Consider the following 12,114-nt stretch of genomic DNA (forward strand, 5'->3'; position numbering starts at 1 on the left):
GACGTGTGTTTGAAAAAATGATCGATTACCAGTTTACATAATGCAGCATTGGATTAGCAAAAACGAAAAGATTGGTGTAGAAAATACTACGATGGCGAACATCAAAACATATATAAAGATGCTGAACACACATAAACACGCTCATGTATACAGTTTTTCAGGCGTAACTAATCATCCAAACACGTTTCACATGAACTCCGCCAATCGTCTCCAGTCACTCTCTACCGAGCGGTGGAGGCAGTCTCTATGGCAACAGGCGGGGTTTGCCGGCGATGATCAGTCCCCCTCACTTGGCATCCACTCTCCAGACCTCCACAATACTGCGTCACACCCTGACTGGAATGGAAGACAAGGACAAGAAAGGAAATGTACGTAAGATGGCTTTTCTCTGTTCCAAACAACATCCCATAGAAATATAATGATTGAAAAAAAAAAAGGGGGGGGGGGTAAATGTCATCCTATTGTTCTCTCCTGCTAATCCATTGTCTCACACAGGAGGAGTACATCGGAGAGATAAAGGGCGGTCTGCGGCCTTCCATGAAGCTGGTCGTGATGGGGATTGTTGACAAGAAACCCAAGAGGTCAGTGTTTGTGCGGTCATTTGCAAGTCACATGCTGCGGGAGCATGCACATTGTGACGCTGGAGGGAAGTAATGCATTTGAATTATAAAAGCACATTGTTGCTTATGGGGAAATATGCGCTGAGTAATTCGATTCGTCCATGCATAATTCAAAGGCAGTTCATTAAGTTGAATCATTTGATACATTTAGGTTTTGTAAGATAATGTGACTTTGTTCAAGAAAGTGTCACTTTCATCACAACAACTTACTTCGACAGTAACACTAAGTGGTTCAGAAATTGCGCAAGAGTGCAGATAAATGCCAGAAAAAAGAACTGATTTGAGGATGATGATGCATTGTGACTTCCTCATACCAGGGAAATGTTTTATTCAAATGTATCTCCTCTTAGTATGCGATACGTTAACGATACAAGACCCCAAAAAAAAGGCAATCAACGGATGAGTAGACATTTTCACTTCCGGGATCAGTGATGAATATTGTTATGATGGCATGTAGTATTGAGGTGGTGGTGTCCAGCGCACCTCAGCAGAAGGAATCGGCGGAGGAGGAGGAGCAAGTGGAAGCGGAGTCAGAAGGCGACGTGGGTCTCCAGTTGAAGGTCAGCTTCATGGACAAAGCTGTCCAACGCAACGCGCGGCTAGCAGGAAAGTGGGGTCCCGCCGAAAACACGCTCTCCTTCTTCCCCTTTGCGCCCGGAGAGCCTTTTAAGGTAATACTTTTTTTTTTTTTTTTTTTTAATAATCCATGTCATACAATAAAATGCTCATATGACATTTCCCCTCTATCACATTTATGGATTAAATGTGCAGAATTATTGCTAATATTATGGCTAATGCTATTGCTGTCGTTATCGCCATCATGTCACTATCATCATTGCTAGTTTGCTTTGATTTTCTTTAAAATCATAAGCAGGTTTGCTTTACTTGTCGATATTATCTTTGTGGTTGCTCGTAGCATTGCCGCTTTGGTAATTGTTATCACTATTATCGCTTTCAGTATCACAATCATTGCTATCATTGTCCATTGTCACATTCATAATTGCTAGCATTATCGCGATTGTATCTATCGCTATCGTGATCCCAACGTTGTTCTTTAATGTTTAGCATGATTGCTAAAAATCATGTTTGTTATTATCGCTACAATCATCACTATTAGCGCTATTATTAGTGCTAATGTTCTATTTTTATCATTACCGTATTGATGTTGCCGTTATTGCTAGTAGTGCGCTGTCGTTAGCACTATAAGATATCCTTTATTTGTCCCACACTGGGGAAATTTACGGTCTACAGCAGCAAAATTGGGGCGTAGAAGAAGAAAAACTATCCTTTCGTTATAGCTTTCTTTGTCGCAATTTTTATTACCGTCTATATCATCACGATTGGTATCATCGCTATCGAAGTTGATCGACAGTTGTCGATTTTGTGTCTGTCTTTCTGACTAGATGGAGATCGTATGCGAGCACCAGCAGTTCCGCATCTTAGTGGACGGTCAACCTCTGTGCGGCTTCACCCATCGCCTCCCGCGGCTCGCCAGCCTGACGGCGTTACGTGTCTTCGGGGACGTCCAACTCACCAAGGTGGCTTAACGCCACCGTCGTAACAACAGATGTTTGGAGACAGTGTATCTGGATAAAATAGATCAAGGATTGTGTTTTGTCAAACCGTAGTTGTCACACGTGCCTTCACTAACGTGCTGGCTGAATGTAGCGATCGTCAATGTCTTAAAGACCAACACAAGAATGTGAACTGGAGCCACTGTTGGTACAAATTGCAATATTTTCTGCTCTGAGGATTTTTGCGCTCACACAAAAAGCTAATTATGAAACCTGTCCAGTTGCGTTTTTATCAATGGTTTGTTAATAATGAGATAGTTGTATTTTTTTTTCTTCAAAGTCATGGGGCTTACTTTCTTTTGAGAAAACACACGCAATCAAAGACCAATTCAATTTTTTTCTTTATACTTCTGACTGTCCAGTTTTAATATTTGCTTTCCTTTAAAAGTGTGGCCCAAAATGTTTGTTTTCTTACGCAGGAAGGACCCACTTCATTCATGATCTGTATTAAATATAAAACACACAAAGAGATGCCACCGCTGGACTGATCTTCACTGATGATAAAAGTACTGCACTGTACTCCTGTAGTGCAGTGGTTCTCAAACTATTGACACCAAGTGTCACCCACAAGAAATACTTATTGCCCCAACTGCCACCAGAACAACAAACATTAAAATACAGTAGGGTAGTAGGACCAAGTGTTCATGAAAAAAAAAAAAATAGGGCAGAAGTTGCATGCCACTGTAACATATAAATGTAAAATATAACATAGGAAACGTACCGCACTAGATTTTAAAAAATGTTGAAACGGCCTATAGGCATAGCGACTGTACAAGCATGACTCTCATTTGATGTTTTATTGTTTTTCATGTTTTAAACATTGTTCACGTACCACTTCTGGTACTCAAGTCACACTTTTGGGAATCACTGCATTGGTGGATGCTGGTACTGTCAAGGTGTCAATGACACAGTCTTGTTGCGCATTCTGCTAATGTGTATTCTTCTGAACATAAATCTTACAAAGGTCACACCCACACACTTTAAATGTTTTTTAGCAACAGCAAGAACTATTTTTTTTTGCTTGATTGCGACTTTACTTCCCTGGAATAAAATTCCCTTGATTGTTATTTGCCCTGCTGGGATTTTATTAATTTATTTATGTTTAAATGGTGCCAGTTTGTGACTCATCGCGCCGAAGGCCATACCGGGCTTGCGGGGGCAGGAGTGGCGAGCGTCATGTTCCGACTCGTCACACTTCTTTGCTCTTTGCTCACCAACAAACACAAATAAAGATTAAGTTTAATCTTTATGACAATATACATGAAATACATCGGGAGGTTTTTTTGAAGTGCCTGTGGCCTGACAATTCTATGATTTACCATATTCCCATATTTGGATTTAGCCCTGTAAAATAAAAAATAAATAAATATCCAACACATGTAATAACATACACAAAAAAATGTATTTTGAAAACAATTATAGACTTTTTGAAGTATTCCTATGCTTAGCAACCTTTGACATGAGCTACATGACGACACCTGGCGGGATATTGTGTGACACCACTTTTCCATAGCAGCGCTGCACGTTGGGCTACGTATGCTCCCGGATGGCGTCGATCCAATCCATCTTCTCCTGGTGGCTCGGAGCCTGGATGAAATAGTGTGTGTCCGACTGGGTGATGATCTTGAACAGGTTGCCTTGGATGTTGCCCTTGACACCTTATAAGGGAAGCCAGAAGACAAAACATTAGGTATATATCAAAACAAGCTCACAATACACAAAATTACAAGGAAGATTTTTTTTTCTGTATGATTTGGAGAGCTGTTGCTAATATGTTCACCCTCTTACTGGCCTCTCAGTCTATCTGATAGTTTATAGAAAATAAAAGGATTCCAAAGGCTTCCCTGAGGAACTCCATTTAAAATTGGAGTGGACAAAAGTACTGGGACACCTGGTCAAGCTTTCAGAACAGGGAGAAAACAAATGGACTTTAAAGGTTTCTTTGAGGTATGCCATTCAAAATTGGAGTGAATAAAAGCACCTGGACAGTAGTCTGTCTTTTGCCCGAAGTCTGCATATTTTGACCCTCTAAATTTGATGCAGTTTCAGATCAGGGGATGAACAAAAAAAAAAAAACAAATGGACAAGACTACCCTCAAGAACTCCACTCAAAATTGCAGTGAACAAAATTTTGGATTACCTGGTCAAACCTCCCATTCGTTTCGCAAACTTTAAATGGACTTCAAACGCTCCCCTGAGGGACGCCACTCAAAATGGGACTGGATGAAAGTACTTGGATAACTGGTCAAGCTTCCTTTGAAGCTAAAACATCTTCACCTTCAAGAGAGCGTGCATTTTGTCAAAAACAATGGGACCTCAAACACTTCCCTGAGGTAATGCTACTTAAAAGTGCAGTGGATATACTGTACTGCCCTGTCAATCAGGAACTGAAAACGTCTGCCCCTTTGCATATATAAAAGCTTCCGTCAAGGAAAAAGCTCTGACATTCAGTGAGACTTACCAGAGGGAACGCCATTATCATCCAGTGAGGACACCAGCGAGCCTCGGAGTGGGAAGCCTCCGACGGGGCTGATATCGTCCTGAAATCAGACAGGAAATGGCTCACAGACTGACTCAGTGCACGTGTGTTTGTGTGCGTTACTAGGCAATAAGTAACACACAACATTTGCTATTGCACCTTGGTGGGGTCGTAGTAGTGGAGGAACGAAGGTTCGGAGCGTAGCACAAACAGCCGAATCTTCCAGTTTTTCCGCCGGTGGCCCTGCGCAGGGACACATTCACTCAAAATGGAACAAAACATGCCAAAAAAGGTAGCTATTTGTTTTTCGTGGGTTTACTTGTTTGAGCAGGTAGCCTCTCTTGATCACGTGACCGCTGAGCTCCACCGCAGACAGTGTGGTCTCGGCTTTCACGCAGCCTCGCTTCTTCAAGTTGTCTGACTGACGATTTGAAAAGTAGTTGAAAAACATCTGACATGAGCGATATACAATGCAATGATTTATATATATAGAATTTTTTTCTTTAAATAGCCATGGTGCGATTTCGCTCTTTATTTTATCTATAAACTTGTATTGTTGAAATGCCCAAGATATGATTTTAGGGTTTTTAATTAATTAACATCCAAAAATGTTACGTATGTACGTATTTATTTAAATTCCCATAGTGTTATTTGTTTTGTTTAGTATTTTTTATTAATAAACTCACATTTAAATGCCTAAGATTTTGTGGAATTTTTTATAATTTTTTTTTAAGGGGCTTTATTTCTATTTTATGAATTACTATTCGTTAATTGTCCATGTCGAAAGCATTTTAAAACAAAGTACAAAAAAATGACAGCTTTCTAAGATGACAAATACTATGTTTTTACTTGTGTTTTTCCCAAGTAAATGTATTTTTTTTCAATTAATTAATTAATCAATTGATTAATTAATAAATTAATTGGGACCAATTTCACCCCATCAGTATTTAACGGCAACATTCTTACCCATAGACAAATATACTCCGGTCTGAGTCTAATTTGTATTTAAAAACATATCAGAAAGAAAATGGGTGGACAAATAACAACCTCAGCTGGATTTGGTGTGGCACTGCCCCCTAATGTGGAGTCACCTCAAGAACTTCCCTGACGGATGCCACTTAAAATTATTTTAAAAATTGTTCAATCGTAAAAACATGTATTGAGTGCCCAAATAAGCAATCACAAGAAATGTAACCCAGTAATACGCCATTTGCATTATAGGGGGGGGATCAAGCCCCCTGCTTGCTACTCACAAAGCTGTAAAGCGCCGTGGAGTCATCCAGGAAGAGCTCGCTGAGGCCGGCAGTGCGCAGCGCCTCCACGCTCCGCAGGCCGATGGTGCGCAGGAAGCCCTCTTCCAGAAGGGCTGACGCCAACGTCACCGCCTCGGTTCGGGTCAGCGCCAGCTGCGTGAACACCAACCAGTCCACCACTGCAGAGCCTACGCGGGAATCATACCGTTCGGCTTTTTTAGAAGAAATCAGATACTTTACAGAGCCAATATACGAATGCCAACTTGGCTACTTTAAAGGAGCCGTATGTAAGAACTGTGACTGCGTATAACCTGAGAAGCAGTTGGAGAACATGCGTCCTTGCTCCACGTGGTTGCTCATGTTGATTCCACTGTGAACGTCATACATGGCCTCCAGTACTTTGCTATAACACAACAACAACAACTCATGCATTTTTTTTTAAACAAACAAAATGGAGCGCGTCAGGTGCTATTTTAAGACCTACTGTATAAAAAGTCAGCTTTAAATGGACATATGCAAGAATCAAGCTCCTTTAAAGAGCAATTACAGTTTGTTAGAGCATAATGGTCTTTATCTGAAATGACTCTTAGAGAGTTTTAAAAGGGACTTGGATACTTTAAAGCACGGATAAGTTCACCTCAGGTTGATGTTGTGTGGCTGCGAGCCTTCTGATGTGGACGGACTGATACTAAGTGACCCATCCCCATCAGCGTCTGCTCCGGCCTCCAATTTGTCCGCTGCTGCCGCGATGTCGCCGGCCCACTCGTCTCGCTCCTCCCGGGAACACGCTTCCAGGAAGTGATTGACGCAGTTCTTGGTCTGAAGCCGAAACACCAACTGTAAAAGGCAGCACAAATACAATGTATCCCAGTGGGCATGGCTGGTCACTATGAGTCATAATACAGGAGAATCATTTGGAAATGTTTACGATGAAATCATAGACGGCAGAGCGGGTTAAACAGTAACATCAAGGCTTCGGCAGAACATGACTCACTATTTACGCAAATTCCGATTCCAGTGAACTTGGAACATTGTATGAAAACCGTAGGGGCCTCAAAATTGAACCTTGTGGAACACCATACAACAATGGGACAGAGTGGGACATGAGAAAATGTAAAAAAACAAAAAACAATGATTTGCAATTCCTTTTCAACCTACCGGTAGATTCAATTGCATACACTACAAAGACAAGATATTTAATGTTCAAACGAAATACTTTTTTGGGGGGGGGGGGGCCGTGGGGGGTGTCACATACTCTCATGGTGAATTTGATGCTTGAAAAACATTCCAAAAAAGCTGAACACCACCACCCCCTCGACCATGTTCAGGATAAGCGGTGTTCAAAACGGATGGAGATGAAAAGTGAGCTCATAAACAACAAGCATAAGCAATGATCTCATCGCGATGATGTCATCACAATGACTCTAGCAGACGCTGACTCAGCATCCAGTCAGCTGGCTCAAGGCAAAGGAAATTACGATATATCACGTCATATTCGTAAAAAAGAAAAAAAAAAGACATTCCAATCTAAAAAGCACTGCTTGCAGCCTATGAGGTATAAAGCAGACGTTGTTCGTCACAAACCGAATCTCGATATTGTGATACAGATTTGAGACAGTGTTGATTTTTGATTTGCGGAAAACCACATCGTGTCATACATCATATTAAAGGCCATGCCCAGTGTTTTCAGATGCAGCAATCATTTCATCAACACGATCATCATATAGCAGTGCAAGGACATTTAAAAAAAAAAAAAATGTGTCAAGTTCAAGACCAGAGACTCACAGGTCGATTGTCGTACTCCAGGAAGGGGCAAGTAATGACACAATCCTTCAGCATGATTTTCCCCCGCTGGCATGAGTCTCTTTTCCCGCCGTCGTATTTGTAGTAGGTAAGCTTGTCTGGCGTCAGCACGAACCAGCGCGCTTTCCAGTTGTGCACGAGATGACCCTGGTGGAAAACACACTTGAAGAGGACATTGCGCACGTGACAACAAGAAAATTGTGTATTCAAAACTTACCCTTTTCACCAGGAAGCCCTCTCGCAGTATTGTAACTTTTTGCTGGGGATCCATTGCCCCCGTGCCTGTTCCTGCCTGCTGCACTTCTGAATCAACATGCATACTTACTCATTATATATCTACACAGGCATGTCCACACCCACTGACACTGCACACACCCACAAACTACCTGAACATTCAGCTTGCGTCCACATGGAGGTCTCCAACCTCAGACTACTAGATCAAGTTTCTTCCAGATAATAAAAAAAAAAAAAAAAAAAAACAAAGACAGAGCTGTTTTTCACCTTTTAGTTTACTAAACAGGTTAGTGCAAGGAAAGATATGGAAAGCAGGTAAATACATTTCAAGAAAAAAAAATACAGCCGACATATCACCTTTGTGTAATACAGTAAGGAAGAAAGAGAAACATTTGAAAGAGAGAAACAATGACTGAACACTGTATCATGAAAAAATGCTTCAAAACAAATTAATTCTTCAAATGAAATAAAAAAATATAGCTACAACACTAGTAGTGCTATTACTATTAATATTTTTAATTTGAAACCTTTGCTTTATACCACTGCTTCATTATATTTAATGGCTGAACATTAAAAAAACTGTCGCACCTAAAGCATAATTACAAAAGTTCAATGCTGAATTGGAAGAAAAAAACTAATCAAATATAGCATATTAATAGCACGTGGTCTGCCATTGACTATAAAGCGAACCTCGTGAAAAACGGTCGGGAAAATCAAAGTTATGATTTGTTTTCGATGTACATGTTGACTTTAATAGGCATGTTGCCCCCACCAAGGTGGCGTCCACTTAGGCACGTCCGCCGAAATGCCTGGTACAGCGTACGGACGTTTGTCGTGGTTGCGTTCGAAAATGAACTTCCTGGCCGCTCTGCTACATTTCAGGCTGTTCGGAAACTTAGCATTGTTGGAATGTTACTCGCACGCACTCTAGCAATAGTGGGTTAGATGATCAGATCATCTGTGCAACAATCCGAAGGGGCCTCTATTTTCAAACCGCAGTCACGAGGCGCATTTGATTGGCTGTTGGTGTGAAACAGGAACACTCTCGTCCAATCGCAGACACAATCATGCGGACGCTTTCAGCCAATCGGAGAGGATTTACATGCACGGACTTCCTTTATTGAGAAAACCGCCATTATTCTAACAGCAGCATAATAGCGAGTAGTCATTTAAAAAACTTTACCTAAAAATATTTTCTATGTCGCTACCGCCTGCACCGGGAGAAACAACACAAAGCGGGCAGCGTGCGCTTTTTCTGCTTCCGCATAAAAACACATCACCATGGAGTTTAACAAGACCATCCTCATCGAACGCGACGACGGCGATGCCACGCTATTGGAACCCGGGCGGTGGGCGACCTTTCACTGCAGGCAGTGCAACACGGTGCTGGGAGACTCCATGTCTGTGTGCGGGGAGCTCAAATGTTTGGACTCCATCATATTTTGCGGCAAGAAAAAGTTTTCAGCAAGTTTATATGTGGCGCACCGAATGTCGAAGTTTGCGGCGCACCGACATTTTATTTGTTGCTTTTGTCTGCAGGCGTCACCGATAACGTGGAAGTGAGTCGTGAAATGGAATGTGGAAATAAAGGAGAACTGGCTAACTGGTAAGGAAGACAAATAATAATGATGTTGTTGCAAATTGGACATAGTAAATGGCATCGTGATAAATAGAATTTATCCAATAGAAATAAATACATTGTGTGAAATCACCCATTGTCTAATATAAAGTACAACGTTTTTTTTAAGTTGATTGCCCATTTCCCAAAATACAAAGTCAAACTGGTACGTGATGCTGCATTCAAATCTTGCTAGCACCTTCCAGACTACGTGCTTCATCTTTTAGGGACAACAAAATACAATATTTTATTCATTATATAGTCTTTTCATTAATCAGATGATGAATTGGTGTTCTACAAGGTTCAATTTTGAGGCCCCTTTTGTTTTCATTGGATTTGCTGCCCCTGGGTTCCATCATAAGAAATCATTGTATTGCCCTCACTGCTTTGCTGATGACAGACAGATTTGTGTCCCGCTGAGCAAAAAAGGAGACTTTCTCCTTCAGACCCATTTTGTCCTGCCTGGAGGAAATCAAAGCGTAGATGTCACTGAACTTCTTGAATTTCAACGAAAAGAAAGCCAAAAAAATTATGGGGTTTGATACCAGTGGGCCGTGTACATTCCATCCTTGATTATTAATATTTTTTTCCCCAGCATTTTCAGCTCCTTGATGTGTGGCGAGTGCGGCTGCACAGTGGGGAAAGTGGTGCACGCAGCGCCGCAACATCTGGCCGCGGCCCGCTCCCTCTTCCTCCTCCACAAGATGCTAGTCGCATGGTCAGTAACAGCGCTAAAGCGTCACCTGTTCAGTGTACACAACCAGTAAGATGGCGATTTCTTATTCCAGTTATGTGCTGGACACCTGCTCCATGGTGAAAGCGTCCGCCTTGTCTTTTGAGATTAAGCCGCTCATGGAAAGCATCAACGAGGTAAAACGTCAACAAAAGAGACTTTCATGCTAACTTTGATGCTCATGTTTGATCACGTAAAGGATCTAAACGAAAAATGTTGGGTTGCAGGTGAGGCAGCAGTTTGAACTGTACTTTGATGACATGAAAAGCCGCCTGGCGGAAGTAAGGAAGATCAGAAGCAAGGTGGACAAGTGATGCCCGTGTTTATTGTGAGGCCAAACAAAAAAGATGTTGTTCAAATGCCACATTTTATGAATATAATATGCCGTATGATGCCACTGAAAAAATGTCAGGATCACCAGCTGAACTTTATTTGGGGATGCGCCGACTCCAATTTACCCCGGGTTCGAATGCGATCGGTTCAATCGAAAAACACAGCCAGGTTTCAAAAGAGGGCGTACGCACTAGTGCGACCACATGAGTTCAGTTGTGGTATTAGTCGTTCTGTGTAGACAGGTCAAAGGTCACAATAATACACACACAAGGCCTGTCATTGGCACCATGCTGCATTTTATTCTCATCATTACTATTGCTGAGTTTTGAGGAATACATTTTGGGTTGTTTTTTTTTTTTTGTTAGTCATACAAAACCACTGAACAAGAACATTAATAAGCATGCCCGTTTTCCTCCTCATAGTTGCGGAGTGCATAGTTTGTACACCTCGGTGAACAAAGAAATGGTTTCCATTTGGGAAGGCTACAACATGCTCGCTACAATATGAACAAATTCCCCTTCGCACACAGTATGACACACTTGTGGATTATTGCATGCATTACAATCAGGTCTGCTAAAAAAATCATGCATCATCTTTTTTGTTTGTTTTAGTACCTACTGACTTGAAACATGATGTCATAAGTCTCCAATAAGGCATGATGAATAAATACATAAACACAGGATGGTGGTTGACAGTGCAAGGCAGAAAAAGTGCTTGGAAAACGACTTTGGACGTTCTGAAGCATGTAAAAATGTATTGTACAGTTCAGTTTATCTTGTGTATCGATCAAGAACCCCACCAAAACAAAAAAACAACAACACAAATAACCCTCCTGTTCACTGGTGGGTCAAAGTGAACCGTAAGGTCATCTCACATAACATTGACATGTTAAATTTTGTTTTTCATCATTAAATGTCTTCATGTTTAGATTTTTTTTTGTGTGCGTGTTTTGGACACTTTCTAGCTAACGAAACAGACTCCGGGTCAAATTGACCCATTTAGAAGATAATTACCAATGAAAATAAGTTTTTTGGGCAAGAAATGTCTTAAAACAAGGTTAACTGGGATATTTTTTTCAGTTTTAGACTTTCGACTTTTCGACACTGGTTAATGAAACACCCCGGTGCATTTCTGACATGGATTATGAAACATGCCTAGGGTCATATTGACCCGATTAAAAGTTAAATCAATACATTTTTTTTTGGAAGTATTTCTTTTTGAAATGTCATAAAACAACAACGGTTATCGGATTTTGAAACGGCGATTAATAGAGTTACTCACTTAGAAACAATCTTCATTGACATATTTACTTTTTTTGGACACTTTTGGTTTAATTTGGTAGGTCAATGGGTTCAACTGAATGAAGCATGCACTGGGTCAAATTGACCTGGTGGAACACAGTTTCCAAAGAAACCTACTTAAAGCTCCATTGAGCGGGATTCCCCCCCCCCCCCCCCACTCTCTCCT

General features: G+C 41.2%; 3 protein-coding genes across 6 annotated transcripts; 2 read left to right on the plus strand and 1 right to left on the minus strand.

Moving 5' to 3' along the window:
• Positions 1-219: 219 nt before the first annotated feature.
• On the plus strand, positions 220-7,125 carry LOC109517336 (galectin-related protein B). 3 transcript variants are annotated; one of them, XR_002168522.1, is made up of 6 exons: positions 220-368; positions 496-581; positions 1,078-1,291; positions 2,024-2,257; positions 3,311-3,313; positions 4,107-4,118. XR_002168522.1 is itself a non-coding variant. In XM_019872461.1 (4 exons), exons 1-4 carry the CDS (start codon positions 273-275, stop codon positions 2,165-2,167), a joined length of 540 nt encoding a protein of 179 aa, XP_019728020.1. In that variant the 5' UTR covers positions 220-272; the 3' UTR covers positions 2,168-2,764. The 3 variants fall into 3 exon arrangements, 1 of the variants encoding a protein (XP_019728020.1); XR_002168521.1 differs by lacking the exons at positions 3,311-3,313; positions 4,107-4,118 and adding an exon at positions 7,114-7,125 and having other exon boundaries at positions 2,024-2,432; XM_019872461.1 differs by lacking the exons at positions 3,311-3,313; positions 4,107-4,118 and having other exon boundaries at positions 2,024-2,764.
• On the minus strand, positions 3,108-8,108 carry plek2 (pleckstrin 2). 2 transcript variants are annotated; one of them, XR_002168520.1, is made up of 10 exons: positions 7,947-8,108; positions 7,712-7,876; positions 6,564-6,763; positions 6,238-6,329; positions 5,927-6,114; positions 4,993-5,094; positions 4,833-4,916; positions 4,656-4,734; positions 3,673-3,852; positions 3,108-3,398 (listed from the first exon to the last, which is right to left on the minus strand). XR_002168520.1 is itself a non-coding variant. In XM_019872460.1 (9 exons), exons 1-9 carry the CDS (start codon positions 8,046-8,048, stop codon positions 3,725-3,727), a joined length of 1,140 nt encoding a protein of 379 aa, XP_019728019.1. In that variant the 5' UTR covers positions 8,049-8,107; the 3' UTR covers positions 3,416-3,724. The 2 variants fall into 2 exon arrangements, 1 of the variants encoding a protein (XP_019728019.1); XM_019872460.1 differs by lacking the exon at positions 3,108-3,398 and having other exon boundaries at positions 3,416-3,852; positions 7,947-8,107.
• Positions 8,109-9,059: 951 nt separating this feature from the next.
• On the plus strand, positions 9,060-10,970 carry oip5 (opa interacting protein 5). Its single transcript, XM_019872462.1, has 6 exons — positions 9,060-9,410; positions 9,503-9,569; positions 10,177-10,299; positions 10,370-10,451; positions 10,542-10,792; positions 10,861-10,970. The coding sequence occupies exons 1-5, from the start codon at positions 9,245-9,247 to the stop codon at positions 10,626-10,628; spliced, it is 525 nt and encodes a 174-aa protein (XP_019728021.1). The 5' UTR covers positions 9,060-9,244; the 3' UTR covers positions 10,629-10,792; positions 10,861-10,970.
• The last annotated feature ends 1,144 nt before the right edge of the window (positions 10,971-12,114 follow it).

The sequence above is a fragment of the Hippocampus comes genome, unplaced genomic scaffold (genome assembly GCF_001891065.2).
Source record: "Hippocampus comes isolate QL1 unplaced genomic scaffold, H_comes_QL1_v1.1 scaffold92, whole genome shotgun sequence".
NCBI classification, from domain to species: domain Eukaryota; kingdom Metazoa; phylum Chordata; class Actinopteri; order Syngnathiformes; family Syngnathidae; genus Hippocampus; species Hippocampus comes.

Coding starts and splice junctions, on each gene's coding strand:
- LOC109517336 (XM_019872461.1), top strand. CDS start 273: ATGATCAGTCCCCCTCACTTGGCATCCACTCTCCAGACCTCCACAATA. Junction 582..1,077: donor GTTGACAAGAAACCCAAGAG/GTCAGTGTTTGT, acceptor GATGGCATGTAG/TATTGAGGTGGTGGTGTCCA. Junction 1,292..2,023: donor CGCCCGGAGAGCCTTTTAAG/GTAATACTTTTT, acceptor CTTTCTGACTAG/ATGGAGATCGTATGCGAGCA.
- plek2 (XM_019872460.1), bottom strand. CDS start 8,048: ATGCATGTTGATTCAGAAGTGCAGCAGGCAGGAACAGGCACGGGGGCA. Junction 6,115..6,237: donor GTTCTCCAACTGCTTCTCAG/GTTATACGCAGT, acceptor ATTCCCGCGTAG/GCTCTGCAGTGGTGGACTGG. Junction 4,735..4,832: donor ACTACTACGACCCCACCAAG/GTGCAATAGCAA, acceptor GTCTGATTTCAG/GACGATATCAGCCCCGTCGG.
- oip5 (XM_019872462.1), top strand. CDS start 9,245: ATGGAGTTTAACAAGACCATCCTCATCGAACGCGACGACGGCGATGCC. Junction 10,300..10,369: donor CACAAGATGCTAGTCGCATG/GTCAGTAACAGC, acceptor TTCTTATTCCAG/TTATGTGCTGGACACCTGCT. Junction 10,452..10,541: donor TCATGGAAAGCATCAACGAG/GTAAAACGTCAA, acceptor GTTGGGTTGCAG/GTGAGGCAGCAGTTTGAACT.